Raw genomic sequence first — 22,562 nt, forward strand, 5'->3', positions numbered from 1 at the left:
ACATTTCAAACTTCAATTCACGTTCGCATGGAGATGGTGATCTTAGCGGGTTGCAGACTGGATCTCGTCATGTATGTGTGATAATTGTCTAGCCCGGGTTGCTTAGAAATTGATTAGAGGGAATTAAAACCAATTTCTGTTCTCCTCAGGACATGACAGGAAACACAATTTTTAAGCAAAAAAATATTTTTTCCCAAAAAAATACACTTTTTTGGGGTACTGTACATTTACATTTTACAAAATTCAAGTTATTTTTTAACTATTTCTACCATGCTCAAAGTGATAATCATTGCTGGAAAACGCCTTTCAAATTGTTTCCAGTTGATTGAACGTCTAATTTCATTGAAATTTTTAAGTTTTTGAATACATTTTTTTTGCCCCCTGATTATTCGAACCCGGGGGGGGGGGGAATATATTTGCAACGGCCTAGCTTTCATATGGAACTCCTGCATAGCAAATTATAAAGATTTAAGTATTTCCAATATTTTGTACTTTACAGTAGTTGTTCGGTAACTGGGCTGAACAAAAAATAACGAGGGGACCACCGAAGCACAATATTTTCCAGATGAAATATGGGTCATTCCACCTGAAGTGTGCAAGAAAAAATGCAAATTTGAAAATTACCATCTCCGATTCTGCTCAAATTTGGCAGAGCTGTTGAGACTGTCAAAACATGTAAAAATCCCGAATTTCATCCAAATCGGACCACCCCCTCCATTTTTGTACCCTCCCAAAAAATCGACTTTTTGGCTATTTTTGAGCGAAACCCCTATCTTCGAAAGACGATAACTCAGGAACCACAAATCTTAGAGAGTCGGTCTTAGACTCAATTTTGAAGGAAATTGGACGTAGAATCCATTTCCGTGATCAAAATTTGGATAAAAATATTTTTTCTGCCTGTATTGCGCAATTGAAAACTTTGAATGGCCGTATCTCAAAACAGCCCTATTTATTTTTTAAATTTGACCTCACCATCGTATTCCCCGTCCAATTTTACATAAGAATCACTTATCGACAGAAAGGAATATGTTTCGTTCCAGAGATATCGAATTTTAAAGTTTTGAGTATTTGAGATTACCTAAATTAGCTACACTCGCCACATATGCTAGAAGGACTCGGGCGCGCTGATCAATAACTGCTACCTGTTTATTTATTGAAATACGATTTCATCCCAATTAATCATTAGCAAATTAGGCAAAAATTGTAGGAAAATGCTGTATTAATCTTAAATTTAAAAATAGTATGGGGTGAATTTATGTGCTAGCCCACAGGACAGAGCAAGAACGACACGCAATACAGAGCAGAATGGAATTCCCGCTGTGCTAGCAGGAAATTGAAATTGATGTTGTAAGTAACACTTAAGAAAAAGTGTACAATACATTATCGTATCAAAAATTATGAATTAACATGAATAATACTCTCGTGAAGCATGATTAAGCAAGAGGATTTCTGGAAAGTATAAAGCTGAAAAAAGTAAGAAATTTTTTTTTGTCAATCATTTCGAAATCTTGGAAAACGATACAGCTGCTGTCCACATGTATCAGAAGTATATGGTTTCGTTTTTGAAATTAAATGTACCAGAATTGAAAAAAAAATCATCAATTTTTCAGATGAAACTGGTTCACAATATAAAAATCAGTTTAATATGATCATGCTCAATCTTTCAAACCGTAAGGCAGATTTTGGGGTTTATTGCTGAATGACACTATTTTGCTACCGCACATGGCAAAAGCTCTAGAACCCATGGGAATTATTTCATCTACTACATCCAGCTCTACATTTGTTCTTGCTTCAAATAAAAGAAATAATTTGATAAAGTGGGAAGAAATGAGGAATTAGGAAAAATATGAAAACAATAGATTTTTTTTAATTGTGTTGTAAAAACGTTGTAGCATTTGCAAATAAATATTGAAAGTTCAAATTTTACCTAATATGGTTCAATGACACTGACATCAGGAAAAACAGTGCATTCAAAATTACCCAATAAATATTCCTTAAACAAAAATAGATTGTTCAAGGTATTGATTATCTCAAAATCGTATAAAATTATAAAAATAATTCATCTTACAGAACACCAGGTAGTAATTATTGATCAGCGCGCCCGAGTCCTTCTAGCATATGTGGCGAGTGTAGTTAATTTAGGTAATCTCAAATACTCAAAACTTTAAAATTCGATATCTCTGGAACGAAACATATTCCTTTCTGTCGATAAGTGATTCTTATGTAAAATTGGACGGGGAATACGATGTTGAGGTCAAATTTAAAAAATAAATAGGGCTGTTTTGAGATACGGCCATTCAAAGTTTTGAATTGCGCAATACAGGTAGAAAACATATTTTAATCCAAATTTTGATCACGGAAATGAATTCTACGTCCAATTTTCTTAAAAATTGAGTCTAAGACCGACTCTCTAAGATTTATGGTTCCTGAGTTATCTTCGTTTGAAGATAGGGGTTTTGCTCAAAAATAGCCAAAAAGTCGTTTTTGGGAGGGTACATAACTGGAGGGGGAGGTCCGATTTGGATGAAATTCGGGATTTTTGCATGTTTTGATAGTCTCAACAGCTCTGCCAAATTTGAGCAGAATCGGAGATGGTAATTTTCAAATGGTGTTCCGCTTCAGATGGAATGACCCATATAATAATAAAAGTTACTCAAATTTATTAACAATGCTTACTTTTCATATTTCTTTAATTGTAACTTGAAATTAAACAAAAGTTTGAAAAAAGTTTTTTTTATTAATTGAATATGATTTTTGCATCCATTAACCCCTCGATGCTTTTTTTAATTTTACATGTGGCGAAAAATTGCGTCAGAAGTGATTGGAATTTTGTGAACCAGAAGAACAGCCGAATGGAAGTTCCGAGATTATGTATATTTGTATCTTAAGATTTGTTGACTTCGAATATTTCAAAAGCTCGAGTCATTTTTTTAATCCTGATAAAATAAATTATAGATCGATTACAATACTTGCCACTTCTTGGTATCATTTTGCAAACAGTAAATTGGTTCCGCTTTGACAGTTCTAAATTGAGGCCGCTTTGCGAACCACTATTCTGTACCCAGATAAAAACAATGCAAAATCATGCGTCGTTCAATACCCTCAATGCAATTTATGAATATTTTAGTATTAAAAATGGTACTTTGTTAAAAAAAATACTATTTGATCTGACATTTTTATGAAAACAAAATTAATATAAAACATCGCATTGTAAGATACTCATATTCCAAATAATGAAAATTTCAGTACTTCCAATTTTTTGTGGAGTATATCAAAACACTATTGTGGTAAAAATCTATTCAAAATTTCTCATCATTTGATAGCCATTTTTTTAAAAAACCGAAAATAGTGTTTTCTCAGTTAAGGTGTCGAATTTTCCCGGGTTCAAAATTTCCCGGGAAACAGGAAATATTTAGTTTTCGTTTCCCGGGAATTTCCAGAATTTCGGGATATTTTTGAAATGGCCATAAAAATCAATTTTGATTACACTTGTAAAGTATGCAAGCTTATCTGTATTTGTAAGCTGTGCTGTCCTGATTTGCTTCAGATATCATATATATTAAGATATACAGATATATTAAGTAAAAATAGTGAATAATTTTTAAAAATAGTTCGAATTAAAAAAATATTCTTATACATAAATATAATACCCAATCTGTTACAAATAATAAAATTTACATAGAACATAATTGAAGAGCTGGGCATTTTCCAGAACTGTACACTAAAATTAAAAAAAAACTTTTTTAATCTAAATTTATGCTGGATTATTGAAATAATAATGTTTATAAGGCCGTTGCAAATATTTTTTGAAGTTTATGCTCCTCGACTCTAATCAAAATCGAGGGAGGGGCAAAAACATAAAAAATAATTTCAAAAATTGAAATTATAGGCCACGGTGTCACCATTTAAATGAAAAAAAAGTGTTTTAAAATGCATTATACACCTGTCCAGTTGTTTTGCTATCATTAATTTCCAAAATCTTAAGTATTGACGAAAATTTTATTTTTGCGAGAAAAAAAAGTTTTAAAAATAATTGCAACGGCCTAAAATCATATCGATTACTAAGTGTTTAACTGATACACTATTTTTACAGCCAAATTCTAGATTTTCAGCCCCAAACATGCATTTTTTTCAATTTGGGTAAAACCGGGACAAAACATAAAAATTTCCGTTAGTCGGGAATTCCCGGTTTTATGAAAATCACGGGAATATTGTCCCGGAAAATCCCGGGATGGACCCACTAATCTCCATTAACTCTGATGTTGTAGAAATCAGTACAAAATTTAGCACAAAAGAAGTTAAATTTGTCAAAAAACATGTTTTTTGTTGAAAAAAAAACTATTATTTATTCAATAAAAACTTTAAGAAAAAGAAAATCTTTTTTTATTCGCAATTGGGTCCTAAAATGATGCTTAGATTGCTGATATTAATTTTTACAGCGATAAAGCTTATTTTTCTGAGTACATTGACCCTTTGTATGACCACAAAGAGTTTAAAATGGATTTTTAAATCATTTTTGAAAAATTAACCTCGCGGTCCTTCTTGACAGAAAAGTTCATACTTGACAGCTCGTTCCAAGGGGACCATAGTTGATCCATCGAAAAAATGTTGTCTTGTCATTTTTTTTTGCATTAAAATGAAAAAAAGTGATCAGAAATGGTTTTTGATCGTGTTTTTTACCGTTAGCATAGCATAGCATAGCATTACGGGTCTGCACCACGCTGTAGGGGGTGCCACAATGGTCAATTCAATATTCTTAGACAATTTGATTGCTGCCCGGTACAACCAAAAATATCAAAGAACGGAAATTTCCACACTGTGCTCCAAGGCTACGCCCATACAGTCCCGTGGGGATTTGGGAGGGGATGTTTTTGTTGTTCACTAGTGGCAAAAGTGCAGGGAACCCATGCGACTTTTAAAAGTGAACGGAATATTTTTGGGAGGTTTGGAATGGGGGTTAGAGGAATTTCATCGGGCCGATGAAAATGGTTGAATGCGTAATGTATTACATGATTTGGATGTTTGTAAGTGTAAATGTTAGTCTGTAGTGTATTATCTAATAAGCATATAGTTTTGTAATAATAATAATAATAATAATAAATATTATAAATATGGTAAATAAAATAAATTTAAATATAATCAAGATGATTCCAGGAAGCTGTAAAAAATAGCAGTAAATTAAAATCTAAATGCTCCAGATGGTTCCCATGCTGTTTTAGAAAGATTCGTTAATTTAAGCAATTTGATGATATATGGTATGAGGAGATGGTATGTTACAGGAAAGGTATAGGATGAGGAATAATATGAACATGTAAATAAATAATCATTTAAAATACAAATGCTCCTGATGGTTCCCTTGCTGTTTTAGTAAGTGTCGTTAGTTTATGTAATTTGATCACATATGGTATGAGGAAATGAGGATATAAAGGAAAGCAATACGAAAAAAAAATAATTTGAACATTCAAATAAATTTACATATCAGCAGCTAAATTGAAATAAATTCCAGGGAGCTGTAAAAAATAGCAATAATTTTAAAACAAATGCTCCAGATCGATCCATTGCTATTTTTTAAAGCATCGTTAGTTCATGCAATTTAAATGTATATTTTATGGGAAAATAGTATGATAGAGGATTAGAAAAATATAAATAAATCATATAGTGAATAGATACATGTTAGCAGTTAATGTAAGGAAGCTGTGAAAAATATAAATATAAACATCCCGTGGAAACAACGACGCAGGCCAAACACGATCGAAGCAGGCCTTGCCTCGCAAAGAGCAACGGCGAGACTGGCCAGCTTCTTTCAAAATCACTTTTTCTTCCTTTTTCTCCCGTGCGAAACAACGACGCCGGCCAAACACGATCGAAGCAGGCCTTGCCTCGCAAAGAGCAACGGCGAGACTGGCCAGCTTCCCTCAAATACACTTTTTTCCTCTTCCTCTACCGCGCGAAACAACAACGCAGGCCAAACACGATCGAAGCAGGCTTTGCCTCGCAAAGAGCAACGGCGAGACTGGCCAGCTTCTTTCAAAATCACTTTTTCTTCCTTTTTCTCCCGTGCGAAACAACGACGCCGCTAAACACGATCGAAGCAGGCCTTGCCTCGCAAAGAGCAACGGCGAGACTGGCCAGCTTCTTTCAAAATCACTTTTTCTTCCTTTTTCTCCCGTGCGAAACAACGACGCCGGCCAAACACGATCGAAGCAGGCCTTGCCTCGCAAAGAGCAACGGCGAGACTGGCCAGCTTCCCTCAAATACACTTTTTTCCTCTTCCTCTTCCGCGCGAAACAACAACGCAGGCCAAACACGATCGAAGCAGGCTTTGCCTCGCAAAGAGCAACGGCGAGACTGCGTTTTTGATCGTGTTTTTTACCGTTGTACATAAAAATTGACTTATGGCTTTAGTACCCAATTAAGACTGAAATAAGAATATAGTTCTTTTCTACTGAAGATGTTCCGGATTTTCCCGACTGTCAAATTTATTTTTGAAATATATTTCAAAGTTAATGCTGTTTTAATAACTTTCATCAGCCAACCCATAAAACGAGAAAGGCTTTCATTTGATAATTTATCATATATATTTTTTAAATTTAACGTATTTTAATCTCACCGTGAAAGTGCACCAAATTTAGACACATTTCACTTTACGGTCGACCTCGCCGCCCATGATAACCAAATTACGTTTGTCACATTTTTCACCGACCCCGTTTGCCGAGTTGATGATTTACCTCCTAAATCTGGCACAGCACCGCTGCAGCAGTAGCGTGGAGAAAAGCAATAAAAGATAAAATCCGTCAACCTAACCTAAACACCGCGGTTTACAAGTTACACATTTTTGCCATCTTTCCAGCTTTAGCTCTTGAAGCGTCAAGATGAAGGTCGAACTTTGTTTTTATCAAGCATTTTTTGGTTTCAAAAGAAACTCATTTCTGTATTTTACCTGAATATAAAAGTCTCCAAAAATTATTGAATGAAACAAAAATCTAAGATAATAAAAATAACAATTGAGGGTTAGCAAAAACTTACATTTCTCTTCTTTTTAAGATAACCGCACATCTTGACTTGCGCGGCCGTCGAGGTCGAGGAGCTGCCACCGATCGCAGTTGGCTTGGGCTTGCTGACGGTAATAATTCCGCCGCCATGGTGATGGTTTGGCGGTGACGTCGGCTGTGGTGACCCAGGTGGAACTTCCAACAACTTTGTCGCCGTCGTCGTCGTCGTCGTTCCGCCGGAGATGGATCCACCTCCAGCCATCAGGTGCTGCTGCTTACTGGCGGGTGAATTCAATGTCATGACTGTGACCGCCAACGACGGCGTTGATGATGATGATGCCCCAACAATGACACTGACGGAAGTTTCTTTTTCTTCTTCACCAGTTTTGGTTTCGTGTTGCACTGACTCTTCTTCTTCGGTTTGTTCTTCTTCTTGCTGTTTGACTTGGTTTTCTTCTTTGGGTCGCGATTTGGTTGTGATGAATTTTTTCATCGCACTTTTAATTCACAAATTGCTGACTTTTTTTGGCTTCGCTGTTGACTCTTTTTCGGGGGAGCTTTTCTTTGTGACTTTTGATCTATTTTTGAGGCATCTTTTCATCTCCTTCAACAAAGAGTTCACTCACTTACAAGAGATCGATTCGTACTTGGGTCGCCATCTTCAATTTTGTGTTTGTCCATGATGATCACTTTACGGTTTTGCAATTTATGTGCTAAAAATGGAATCGAATCTTTAAAAATAAAATTCATTAGGGCCAATTTTGACTTTGAAAATATTTTCAACGGCCTTAATGAGTTTTCACTTAGTGGGACAAATTTTTGCCTTATATCTAAATCATATTAGGGGAAATAAACCCATTTTAATCAGTCCAAGCCGTTCGACCAATTCTCATCACTTTTGCCGTTTTGCGCTATTAAATCAACATTTTCAGATGTATCAACAATGTAGGGTTGCTTGCTCACTTTTGTTTAAGCTATTTATTACTTTGGAACAGTCAAAAACACTTTATGAAAGCTGTAATTCATGATCAAAGTGCTGATAGGCCGGTAATAGAAATAGGCTGAGAAATGGTATATTTCCCCTATTTGGATTATTTCATAATTAATCAAATATAACCAACATAAAACGTAAATTGCTATGTTTCAACAATTTGCAATTAGGTTGTAAAAAAAGTGAAAAAGTATCATTCCGATATTTAAAAAAGAACTTTTGATCATATTTGCATATTTTTTAAGAAAATAAAGACTTAAACGATGCATCTTTAACCTATATGTAAACTGTCTGACTGAATTTCAGAAATTCTCGGAAAATTTAGAAATAGTGGAATTTGTTTTAGGGGAGAGAAATTGGAATTTCACGCATATACTTTTTTATGATATGTTATGAGATGTTTGGGTTGGAATAATTATTGATTGTATACAATTATACTTAATTTTTTCTGTTAAATGCAAGAAAATATCATGCATCATTGCATCCTCGTTACTTAACAAAATTAAGGTTGATTCATATGAAAAAAAAAACAATTAAACATCAGCTTTCAGATAAACGCAGTAAGGCCGTTGCAAATATTGTTTGAAGTTTATGTCACCCCCCCTTCAAAATCGGTCAGAAAAATCAGGGGGCTAACAAATATTTTTTTTCATACAACTGTAAAATCATACTTAGCATATTTGAAATATTTTTAATTTTTTTGTGAAACTTCGTTGTACAGTACTGCGAAAAGTATTTTTTTCGACAAAAAAAATATTTCGCCGATACTTTGATATTTTGAAAACTAAAGATTGCAAAATATCTGGGCCTTGACTTTGGCGGCCAGAGTCGAGGGACATAAACTTCAAACAAATATTTACAACAGACTAAAAACGTTTTAAAATTTGGATGAAAGGTTTTGAATAGATAAGATTAAAATTCAAACAAAAAATATTTCTTTTTTCAAATTTCTTTGAATTCATTGAATTTTACTGTGGAAAATCCGGCAAAATATTTACAATCATAAAAAAAGTGTTGCAGTTTAGAAAAATATTGAGTTTTTTTTAAAAAAAGGTCCTATAAGCTATTATTTTTTATATGATTATGAGACCTATAAAAAAAACTCTAGAAATAATATATAAAAGATTTTTTTTATTTGCTCAAAACCAACAATAAACAAAAAAACAAAATAATGTTGAAACAGTCTCAAAAATTATAATACACTACTTGTTCGGCAAACTGGGCTGAGAACGTAGCCCAGTCACAGAATGCTGCTCGCTAACTGGGCTGAACGAAAAATAACGAGGGGATTACCGGTGCGTAATATTTTCCTGATGAAATATAAAAACAAAAGTTTATTTACATATTTATTAAAATTTATTTACAAAGCTTACTTTTGATATTTGTTGAATTGTGACTTGCAATTGAATAAAAGTTTCAAAATGTTTTTTTTTATCAAGCGCACATGATTTTGGCATCCACCAATCCCACGGCCATTCCGGTGGGTCTAGCTCATTTCCCCGAATGACATTTCCCCAAATGCCATTTCCCCGAAAATCATTTCCCCTAATTGGTCACATCCCCGAATACCACTTCCCCTAATCAGCCACATCCCCGAATGCCATTTCCCCGAATATCATTTCCCCTAATCGGCTATATCCCCGAATGCCATTTCCCCGATGTAACACTTACGCTAATTGCCGTTTATTTAAATTTAAATTTTCCCGAATTTTCATATTCCCTAATCTTTATTTTCGCTAATGCCTTTTTCCATGACTAACAGTTATTTTCTCTCTCAATTTTACCGAACAAACAGCTTTTTCGGGTATTCTGTTGATTAAATGTTGTAAATTGGGTAGTAAAGCCCTTTGTCAATTTTTTTAAAGAACGGTAAGAAACACGATTAAAAACCATTTCTGATGACGTTTTTTTATCTATGCAAAAAAAAGTTATTAACAAGACAACATTTTTTCGATGGATCAACTATGGTCCCCTTGGAACGATCTGTCAAGTAGGAGCTTTTCTGCCAAGAAGGGCCGGGAAGTGAATTTGTAAAAATTGAATTAAAAATCCATGTTAAATCCTTTGCGGTCGTTAAAAGGGTCATTGTACTTTAAAAATAAGCTTAATCATTGTGAACACTAATATCAGCTTAATTTTAGGACCCAATTACAGTCCAGACTCGATTATCCGAAGCCTCGATTATCCGAAGTTTCGATTATCCGAAGTTCGATTATCCGAAGTGAAATTTTTCCGAGGCCTTCGGATAATCGAGTTGTTGTGTGTTCAAGAACCCAAAAATCGAACATATAGGTTCAGGCGGGTACAAATTTTATTTAAAGTTTTTGTTGATTATATATTTCGCCAAATCCAAAACTAGCAATGTGAATAAAATGATCAGTGTGAACGGGGTTCTGTACTACGAAAATCGCACGGTTTGTTTTCTGAATCATAAAAAATAACAAAACTTCTATTGCATTATTATTATCATGTCTATAAGTAAAAAAGTATTTGGTTTGAGAATATATAACAAAAAGTCTGTAACAATATTCATTGTATATGAATGAATAGTACCAATCCTTTCAACACTCTCTCCCCCTAAAATGCTACGTCTGTTCTGAGTGAAAGTTGATCATTCAAGGTCAATACGAATTCGGGGAAATGGCATTCAGGGAAATGACTATTCAGGGATATGACTAATCGGGTAAGTGGCATTCGGGATTGTGGCCTATTCGGGAAAATGACTTTCGGGGACGTGGACGATTAGGGGAAATGGGAAATTCGGGTAAATGGAATTCGGGGAAATGACTATTAGGGGAAGTGTCTTTTCGGGGAAGTGGCATTCGGGGAAATGTCCCTTCGGTAATATGGGTTTCGGGGAAATGTCATATATTCCATTCCGGTTTGTTTTGGTTTTTTGACGTTTGTCTGCTTTTTAACCCTCTACAACCTAAACCCGCCTTTAGACGGGCTTCGATCTAAAAAATCGCCAAAAATCCATTTTGCAACCGATTTTTGACCTGTAAACAGCATTGGAAAGAAGAACTCTTAAAATTTTAGGAAATTTATGGGTTGGAAGTTTTACTTATTTTATGTGACTGTAGTGACCCAGACTATGCCTCAAAGCATTTTTTTTTTGCAATTTAAATTATGATGGTGCCATTCTATAGCAAAAAATGTGAAAAACATGCAAAAAATTGAAAAAGTGACTGTAAAAACGTGAAAAAAATAGATAGGCAAAATGTAATTATATTAGGTGGTAGAATAGGCCAAATACTACCGAAAACAAACATAAACTAAACAAGATAAATGAAAATTAAAATACTTAAAATAAAACAAGAAAAACATAAAACAAGAGAAGTAAAGTTTTTCGTAGAACAAAAGTTGCTTAAAAAAAACCTCCTAAACACGGGAAAAATAAATATTTTCGAAAAAAAAATTGGGCAGTAGAGAGTTAACTGGGCTATGGCCCAGTTAAAAAGCAACCCAGTTAAACAACGCCCAGTTACCGAACAACTACTGTACAACAAATTATACAATCTAAAAAGAAGGACTTATCCAAGGTATTCTACCCTAAATACGCGTGTCCTCGCCCCCAATTGGGTCCTAAAATGAAGCTTAGATTGCTGATATTATTGTTCACAGCGATAAAGCTTATTTTTCTGAGTACAATGACCCTTTGTACGACCATAAAGAGCTTAAAATGGATTTTTAAATCAATTTTGAAAAAATAACCTAGCGGTCCTTCTTGACAGAAAAACTCCTACTTGACAGGTCGTTCCAAGGGGACCATAGTTGATCCATCGAAAAAATGTTGTCTTGTCAAAAAAAAATGTTGCATTAAAATCTTAAGTTGGCACAACTTTCGCCACCTGTTGCATTGCGTGATAAGTTGTGACAGTGAAACTGCAAATAATAAATAAAAGAAACACTTACACACTCTCCAGGGTGATAACCGATGGACAGTTTTTTCTTTGCACCTTTCAAAGCAAAATGACCAATAATGGTGACTTAATCGTCTAGTTGGAGGTTTAAGTGAAAAATTAGCTGTCAAAAATATTATGAAAAAAGCTTTGTGAAAAATCAAAAATAAATTTCTCAAAAAAAAACTAGACTAAACAGAAAAATGCTCGAAAACCTCTAAACAAAAAAAAACTGTTTTCAAATTTCGCAAGAAAATGACCAGTAGAGGGTTAAAAGCTGCCATCATCCTTCACCAACGAGTCGTTGGACATCTAATTGAGCTGTGAGTGTCTCCACAACAAAATTGGGAAGTTGAACACGTTAAAAATAGATCCTATCGCGTTCAATTCGATGGCAACACTGGCCAAATGCACGCGATTATCGAACACGCGAATTGCAGGTGCGGATTATTATTTTTCCAATTTCAGACTCTCAACCGAAAACATTTACATAATAATGCAACAGAAATCAAACTTTTCCGTCGCGGTCGCATGGCTTAATTGGCTCATAAAAATAAGCTAATCGCACCTTCTTTTATTCGATTTTATTCCTCATGGCGAATCTGCGACTTAGACTTAGGCAGCAGCCAATCAAAATCTAACAAAAAGCCCAACTTCCGAAAATCACCAATAAAAACCCTGCCTAATAAGTATGAACAAAATTTCTGCCCGTGGCGGTTCCAAAGACAACGTTTATGATCGGTTGATTAGTGAAGCAATGAGCGAGCCCGCGCGGTTACGAAATGAAGTTTGGCTAATATAAACCTGCTGGGGTGCAGCGCGTGTTATTATAACCAACCTGTAGCTTACACATTTATACATTGAGTGACAGATTGATTCATGACAAAATAACAACCAAAATGGGTTTGGCTTTTGTTTCTGTGACCAAGGCTGTTTATTGACTTTGTCGGGGAGCAATCGAAGTGATTTTGATTTTTCCCTTTGAAGCAAAATTTGCTTACAAAACTTTTAATTGATCATCTTTTATGACTTCCATTTCGGTAAATTTGGACATCCTTGTTCTAAAACTTTGATTGGCATTACTATCCCAAAAAAATACAGCATCACGAAATATTCTAGAATCCTGCTAGAACGGTGGAACATTTCTGCAGAATGCTGTAAGAAAAGCTAGCTCTGTAAGAACTCCGCTAGAACGTCGTGACTGAGACATTGTTAAAAGATTTTTCAATAATTAAATACAAAGTGGATTCGTTATTAATTGGAACTGCATTCGAATCAGCGAATCAAAATTCGCTATTTGGAACAACTAACAGCTGTCAGTAGCATGAAAACACGTGCTCTGAAATCGTCGTACAATAGAGCTTTATGACGTTTCGCGTACACAAACTAGCGCACCATTTGATTTTGCTGGCCGGACAAAATTTAACCTCAATATTTTTCGTGTACATACACGCAATACATGCGCAAGTAGATAACTCTATGAGGTTGAATTGTCAACATCAGTTTGACAACTGGTTTTGATGGTTCTAAAACTAAGCTTAAATTGGTGATACTATTAATCACAACGATAAAGCTTATTTGTGTGCAATAGCCATTTGTAAAACTGTAAAGGAATTAAAATGAATTTGAAAAAATATGATAAACAGTAAAAAAAAAATTGGTGATTTTTTATTTAACTTTTTGTCACTTAAAATTGATTTGCAAAAATATCACTATATTTATTTTTTTTATTTTTTAATATGTTTTAGAGGATATCAAATGCCAATTTTCAGAAATGTACAGGATGTGCAAAAAATCTTTTACCGAGTTATGAATTTTTGAATGAATACTGATTTAAAAAAAAATCGAAATATTGGTTGCAAAAAAATTTCAACTTCATTTTTCGATGTAAAATCAATTTGCAATTAAAAAGTACCACAGTGAAATTTTGATAAAGTGTACCGTTTTCAAGTTATATCCATTTTTAGGTAACTTTTTTGAAAATAGTCGAAGTTTTTAATTTTTTATTTTTTTTTGAATTAGTGCATATATTCGTGAAATTTTCCGATCTTCTCGAAAAAAAATATTTTCAAAATTTTGAAACCAAGAATGATATTTTAAAAGGGCGTAATATTGAATATTTGGATATATTGAAATTTCACGAATGTTTTATATTTTAACATTGTAAATCGGACCATTAGTTGCTGAGATATCGACGTTAGAAAATGGTGTGTTGTTTGGGTGAGACTTGGAAAATATCAATTTTCCTGTTTTTAAACCTTTGCATGGCAATATCTCAGCAACTAAGGGTCGTATCAACAAAGTTGATAAATGCAAAATATAGAGAATTTTCTCATCTCTTCGAAAATATATTTTTTAAGTGAGCAAACATGTGCACTAATTTAAAAAATGAAAAACTGCGACTGTTTTCAAAAAAGTTACCTTAAAATTGATTTTACTTGAAAACGACGCACTTTATCAAAATTTCACAAAAGTCCTTTTTTTTATTGCAAATTTGATTTTACATCGAAAAATGAAGTTGAAATTTCTTTTGCGACCAATATTTCGATTTTTTGAAAAAATCAGTTTTGGTTTAAAAATTCATAACTCGGTCAAAGATCCAACTCCAAAACAAATCAAAAAATAAAAAAAATAAAAATAGTGTTTTTTTGCAAATCAAGTTTTAGTGACAAAAAGTTAAATCAAAAATCACCCATTTTTTTTACCGTGTATCGTTTTGCTCCAGTGTAGTCCGTACCCCTACCTACAACTTTGCCGAAGACACCAAATCGACCAAAAATGTCCTTCAAAAGATACAGATTTTTGAATTTCCATACATCATTTTTGTATGGACAGCTGCTAAATTTGTATGAAAAATTATATGGACAAACTAATGATGCAAAATGCCTTCTTTGGGCATACCGAAGGCACCAAAAAGTTTCAGCCGGATTAATAAATACAAAAACTAAAATTGAAGAAAAGAGACCGATTTCGTAGAGAATTGCTTTGCTTATTATAAAATCAACATTTCAATGAAAAAAGTGTTGTAATAATAGTTTTTGCAATCCCGCTGTGAAACTGTCAACTTTTCCTGTCCTTTTGGAGAAACGAAACGGCCTACTTTTCCCTACCAAAAATAACAGAATGAAAAATTTATACCTTTCAATACCAGTGCTGAAAAGTCCTACTTTTCAGCACTTAACTAGGACTTTTCAGCACTGAAATGGGTGCAGAAAAGTTGAACTTTTAGTATCAAAAAATAACACTTATAACTAACTCGGTAAACCTTGTTGCATAAATGTACGACTCGTGCTGAAAAAATCTGTTTTTTGGAACTTGTTGCATAAACATCTATTTTATGCAAAAGTTGCAAAAAATAAAGGTTTTTCAGTAGTCCCGGGCAGACGGTAATAACAAAATTCATGCCATTTCAATAACAAATTCTGTTAAAATAACAAAAAGTGTTATGGAATCTTCCTGAAAAATCCATTTCTGCATAATGGTTTAATAACGGTTTATGTTATCATAACAAAATTTGTTATTGGTCTGGTATTGGTTCAAAGCCAAAACAACTTTGGAATAACATTTTTTGTTATGGAAGAATAACTCCAACTGTTATTGGGATGATCGGATTAGTTGTTAAAATAACAAAAATTAATAACAAAGATTTGTTCGAAGAATAACTAAAATGTTATTAGTCTGTTATTACAATAACATTCCAATAACAAAAAAATCATAACGACGAATAACAAATCTTGTTATAAATAACGTAAAATGTTATTGGCCTAGTATTTTCAAATATCAAAAAATGTTATTCCCAAGTTATTTCCGTCTGCTCGGGGTGGTCGTACATTTAACCAACGAGGTTCACCGAGTTGGATAAAGACGACGAGTGTTGAAAACATCAAGTCATGCAACGAGTTCCATACAACATTTTTTGCAATTCCGAAAAACACGCTTTGAATGGAATTATAAGTCAAAGGTCCATGCATTTTGTCAATGCATCGATTAAATCAAAACAATTCACGCGTTCTTAGATTTTAATACAATCTTTTTTTGTAATGACATAGCTCTTGATGTTCCCGGGCAGATGGTTATAACAAAATTCATGCCATTTCAATAACAAATACTGTTAAAATATCAAAAAGTGTTACGGAATTCTTGCAAAATCCATTTTTGCATAACAGTTTAATAACAGTTTATGTTATCATAACAAAATTTGTTATTGGTCTGATATTGATTGAATGCCAAAACAACTTTGGAATAAATTTTTTTGTTATGGAAGAATACCGCCACCTGTTATTGGGATGATCGGATTAGTTTTTAAAATAACAAAAAAGAATAACAAAGATTTGTTCGAAGAATAACTCAAAATGTGATTAGTCTGTTATAACAATAACAATCCAATAACAAAAAAATTATAACGGCGAATAAGAAAACTTGTTATAACTAACATAAAATGTTATTGGCCTAGTATTTTCAAATATCAAAAAATGTTATTCCCACGTTATTTCCGTCCGCTCGGGTTTACAGATTACAAAATTTCTAATATTTATTCATATTTTTCCGAACGTTACAGCTATCTGGAAAACTTTTCTTATCTAAAAATCGACATTTTTCCCGTGTTAAAAACTCACTAATTTGTTATGACCTGAATGATGCGTTTCTGTCAAGGTACCATATGGTATGCTACATTTGAAATATAATTATTTTTAATTATTGTTTAAAATATGGCATTATAATGCGATGGACCTAATTTTGTCAATCTTTTTTTCAAAAATCCGACGAATCATAAGTTTTAAGAATATTAGACAGTTGACAAAAAAGCGGTCAAAAGAAAGTTGTAGGAAATCTGGAAAACACAATGAAATTAAAATACATGCTATTTCTATTACATTTTTCGAATGTCAAATTTAAAGGAGAGCTCACAATTATTATTCGCTCAATTGTTTTGTTTAAACTGCCTAGCATCATAGTATGTCTGTGCTAGCATACTGATGATACTGGTGAGGTGATGTCAGGGGTGCCAGGTTGCCAGATAAATCTGGCATTGCCAGATTTTTTGAGTGCCAATTTGAAAAAAATAATTTTCTATTTCTTCCACACATTGTTTTGTTGATGTAATTTGTTTATTTTGTTAATATATAATGTATAAAGAGTGAAAATACACTGTTTTTGAACACAAAATTGCTGATTACTTTGAGAAAAGTGGCTTGCCAATTTTTTTCCAGATTTTTTTCCAGATTTTTTCTGTTCTGATCTGGTAACCCTGGGTGATGTACGCAAAAAAAAATGCACGCAAACAAAATCAAAAATAGATGTTTTGCCCCTGGTGTAATGTTCACCATCCCGTATGGCCACCTGATTATTCCGTCCTCCAAAAATTATGCATTTCGAAAGCAAACAGAGTCATTACCGCTGCGTATGATCCGAATCCAATGGGCGTCAATCTAAGGTACAACAACGCGCAAAAAAAAAAAATGTTTCGGTTCATTTTCACCTTTGATGACGAAATTGGTCCCATTAAATCAATCGCCTTCAATTAAGACACCAAGGCGCTGTGATCATGAGTCAGCCCCCTAAAAAAAGGAGCAACACTCTGGGAAGCAAATGACCGAAACTGATGGGTGTTGATGATGGTGATGATATGTAAAGGAAATTGTGGTTGGGGCAAAATCGCCTTTTAGGGTAGCAATGTTCAGTTATCACCTTCGATTTCTTGCTAAATGAAGCGAATTTCCATGTTTCGTTACGATTATTTTGCGCTCTTTGTGGCAAAATTGAAAGTAACAAACTGTTTAGTTATTTAATGCAAATTTTATGACGTGTTTCATATTAGCAAAAGACTAATATTCTCACATCAATTAAAAATCAACCTTTTATGACCTCTCGTACGCGAGAACAAATATTGAATCCGGTCGAAAATTCTCACATAATATTAGCCAGCAAGTATTGATATACGATCGCATGGGAAAAAAGTTTGCTGACCACAGCCCAAAAGTGGGTCTCCCTCGGTGCCTTTGACGACGGTGCCGAGCTGGGCCGGAAAACCACCATTTCCACTTTCTGGCAGCAAAAACAGCCCATGTGTTTGATTCTCAGTTATAACCACGTGATCATCGCCGTATTTGCGGTGGTGTAACTGTAGTGATGATGAAATTGTTCAACATTGACATCAACAACAGTGGGTAAGGGTTTATCTAGTTTCAAACTATTTTTGAATATTTAACCTAAATAATTGGACACTTCTAAAAAAATTTGTAAAAAAAAACTTTAGCATCTTATAAATTTATGCCGAAATGAGTGTCATTTACCCTAAAACCCCAAAGTTCCGCCAATCCACCCAAATCAAGAGGTGTAAATCAGCTGGGAACAGGGGCAGATCGTTCTAGCTTAGTCATCATCGCAAAATCAACAACAACTGGCTGCCACACGGAGAAAAAAGAGTTCCCAAAATCGTGAACAAGCGTTCATGAAAATGGGAACCACGAACAAAGTGTTCAAATTTCATGGTACGTTTTTCAAAATCGTACCATGGAATTTGAACACTTTGTTCGAGGTTCCCATTTTCATGAACGCTTGTTCACGATTTTGGGAACTTTTTTTTCTCCGTGCAGGCAACTGGCTCAAAGTAGTGGAGGAGATGCACGTGGGTACGTGTTTTGTACCATTTAAAGGGCCCCGGATGATGGTCATATTTATGCTGAGAGCCACCTTGGGACCCCTACTTGGCCAATGACGGTGGGAAAATTGAATAAAACCATAAAAACCAAGGTGAGGCGGCGCAGAGACTTGCTTCGTGAAAGAAGAAATGCTAGCGGTGAAGTTTTTGAAGCACACCATTTCGAGGGCCCACTAATAATAATAAATTAGGGGAGCTGGGGGTAAGACGGCCACCCCACTGTTTTAATACGTATACTAATGAATATAACTAAAATGTTTAGCAATACTGTTCCTCATGCTAAATAATGCATATGGAGTCACCTTTGCCAGAAATATTGTTTGAAAAAGTATAAAAATGGCTCAAAATAAACAAATATTTTTTGAACTTGAAACTGGATGTAATTTTCTTGAATTACAACTTAGGCATTTTTGTTAAATAACAATATGTTTTCCTGTCTTCAAATATTTTTTCATGTTATATTGAAGTTTTCCCTAGATTATGTCCCTCGAAAAAGTTCAAAAAATGCGATGAACTGTTTACAAAAATATTTATATGGGGGCAAGACGGCCACCTCCTCCGGGGGTAAGACGGCCACCCGTAATTTGTAGATTTTATTTGATATGGGTTATATTTTTGACGGTTTTTAACTATTAAGACATATTTGTAGATAAAGGAAAAGCACTTTCAATAAAACTATCCATTTATAATCAAAACGCTGTTAACTACCGTTTCGACAACATTCTTTACTGTGATATAGCAAAACTCATTGAATAGTATGAAATCCTATCAAACTTTTCATAAAAATCGCTGATTTAATATTGTTTACATAATTTTGATTTACTTATTCTAATCGAAATACACAAACTAATTTTTTTGTGTCAAATTGTGTTTGTTTTGTAGTAAAAATTCATAGTTTTTCATAAAATGTGGTCGCAATAATATGAAATTCACTGAGCCAAAATATGAAATTTTTTTAACAGCATTTTTCTTCACAGTTGAAACCTGATTTTTTTCAACCAAAATAGTTATGATGTTCAGAGAAGTCTGTTGAACCAACCATGTAGGTGTTTGGGTGGATTTAGCAAAGTTATTAAGTTAATTTATAGCACTGGCCGTCTTACCCCCCATTCATATATAAACGATTTAAATTTTTCTTTAAATTGCTGAAAAGTATTGAGAATTGGTTTTTAGACCAACTAATTTATGTCATTTATATAATGGACTAGTAGTAGAACAATATGTACGTAATTTGAGATCAAAATAATCGGTTGTGGATATTTTATTAGACTTCTCCCTTAGGGTGGCCGTCTTACCCCCATCTCCCCTATAGAAAAAAGTTTGTTCGCCAAGTGCGGTAGCGATAAATAGTGAAGCCTAAACGGAATGTGGTTTTAGGAGAAATTGCTAAAATTGCATTTTATGAGTTTTCACTTAGTGGTGACAAGTTTTAAGATTGATACCGTCACCGGTGACATTGGATCTGGGAGGTGAGATTGAGTCGTACAAAAATGCTTAAAATTTGTGTGGCCCAATCTCACCCCCCAGACCCAATGTCACCCCTAATGACGGTATTTAAAATGTCAAAGAAAGATTGCTGCTAAATTTGAATATATTAAGAACTGAAATATATCTGAAAACAACAAAAATGTATCATCCAATAACTAGAATATTTTCATTCGTTGGAAATCAATAAAAATCTAACAAATTTCAAAAAATCAAGGGGAAGACTACATTTTCTGCAAATAGAAATGTGTATTGAAACAAACTGATCCAATTGATCCAAACTATCAGGAAACCGTTTCAAAAAGTGATTTCTCTAGAACTTCACAATTTGTTTTGAGACTTTCAATTTTGTTCTTTTTGATTTGGATAGAAGCCCAGTAAGAAAGGTACAGCCAAATCGACTCTATTTCTAGCAAAAGTGGCTCGATTTTCTCACTGGGTCGAACACATTTGCACTGGGCGACAGCTGTTCAAGCTTTGTTGATGCACAATATTTGGATATGTTTGATGGTTTCCGATAGAACAGACAAGGACAACAAGAATAGTGTATCGTTTTCTAAATTTCAGGCTTTTAAGTTCTTTAAAAACAGCTGTCTCTATTAAATTTTAGTGGGTTGAACTCATGAATAAATAGATAGGCATTGAATTTACCTTAAAAATCTGCTTTTTTATTGAAGTTTTCAAAATGCGAAGTTTTAAAATATGTTTGCCTTTTTCGGACATCTTGCATATAATACGAAGTAGTTTTTTAATGATTCAGCCCAATAAACGACTTCGGTTAAAAGAATTCTTCTTGCACAAACCTCTTTGAGACATTTAATAAAACCAATTCAGTTTTCATTCAATTTGGTCATGGTGAAAAAACGAAACACATTTTTTTTGGAACTTAATTTTGATTTCGGCGGAAAGAGCTACCTTTTTTCAACTGATATACCAACAATTTTCGTTTTAAAAGATTATCAAAATTATGATAGTTTATTTTCATTCCATAAAATCGTGATTTGTGATCGTGATCTATTCCCAGTTGTGCATGCTTCAGAAATTAATGTAATTTGAAATAAACCTTAACATGAAGTTTTTAGACGAACTGACAAAATTCAATAAGAGCATGAGCATGAGCATGAGAGATCACCCAGGGTTGCCCCTCCGTTGCTGAACAGAACCGTAATATCCTTTCAGCACTACTGATTATATGCTTCGACGATCTAGTGGTGATTCTCTTATCAACAGCATGTATGAATGCGCTGAAAAGATAAATCACCATGATTGCTAAAGCTAGATCAGTTGCGAATAGGTAACAGTCATTGGCCACCAACGGGGCCCGCCATGTCAGTTTGTAGATCTCGATTTTAAGGGACGGGAATGTTAGTTAGCGCAGGTTGCTACTAGGGCAGCTGATTTACTCTGTGCTTACACCCCACAAGCGCCAGGAACCTGAAAATTTGTTAGTAGGATAGGGTGTTTGGTCAGGATTCATCATAGAAGATGATGATGCGACCCAAAATCATAGTGTTTGTTGAAAGGTATTATGTTTTAATCTCAAGGCAAGCAATCGGATGCTGCGGATGAGTCATTTCCCGTTTATCGGCTGTTAACTTTTAATTGAAATGGATTTATCTTAGACAGCCGGCTGTGGAAAGATAGAACCAAAATTATTTGTAATTAAAGGAAGGATTTAACAGTCTGACTTTTTAATTGAGATGTTTTTACGAGTTTTACATAATTCATGTTTAGTGGGGTACTGATTAACGAAGCGAACGACGAGTTACGATGTTTATCGAGCTGAAATGGTATGATAAGGTTTTGTTGTTATTGCACACCGACGACGAATGCGAAAAAACCCTACGACCCGACCGAAAGGCATCGCAAATCAGACTGACTCAATTGTCATCGATGACAACCAGAGCCAGCCGCACCTTTACACACATACACGCACGCGAAAAAAAACGAAAAACACACCGACGAAGAGACAAAAATTATCACAAAAAACAGGACTGCGCGTCCACCGAAGCACCGCACTTTTGATGGCATTATTCAATTATTATGCCCAATCACCTCATGCACACAAAGAGCGACACAAAAGAGACGAAAAAACAGGACTGCGCGTCCACCGAAGCACCGCACTTTTTTCAAACTGACAAAGTTCAATAAGAACAGCAAATTGAATTTAATGAAAAAAATAGAGTTCTGTCATATTTTTTTTGTAAATTAAAAAACAATACCAAAAAGTTAAAAAATAATGTACACTTCCGCTTGCATTTCGGGAATTCCCGGGAAATTTACAAATTTCCCGGGAAACGGGAAATTGGACGCTCTAAGTTGAACCAATATATTTTTGTTTAGTTTTCCTCAGTGTTGCGATCCTCACGCGCTCACGCGCTCGTGAACGCTCATTTTTCGCTCATTCGTGAGGAGGAACCCTGCGCGAGCTAGCTCACGTTTGCCCGCGCTCACGTTTGCTCCGATTTTTCAGCTCGCGTTTGCCCCAAGCTCGCGCTCGTGCTCATTTTTCGCTCACGGAGCGCTCACTT

General features: G+C 34.4%; 1 protein-coding gene across 1 annotated transcript in view; it reads right to left on the reverse strand.

Moving 5' to 3' along the window:
• Positions 1–22,562, reverse strand: part of LOC119771200 — an 84,000-nt gene that overhangs the window by 53,621 nt on the left and 7,817 nt on the right. Inside the window, exon 2 of the mRNA XM_038266871.1 lies at positions 7,027–7,705. Coding sequence (XP_038122799.1) covers positions 7,027–7,485 — 459 coding nt within the window. The 5' untranslated portion in view covers positions 7,486–7,705. The remainder of the gene's footprint in view (positions 1–7,026; positions 7,706–22,562) is intronic.

This window comes from Culex quinquefasciatus, chromosome 1 (assembly GCF_015732765.1).
Source record: "Culex quinquefasciatus strain JHB chromosome 1, VPISU_Cqui_1.0_pri_paternal, whole genome shotgun sequence".
In the NCBI taxonomy this organism is placed as follows: domain Eukaryota; kingdom Metazoa; phylum Arthropoda; class Insecta; order Diptera; family Culicidae; genus Culex; species Culex quinquefasciatus.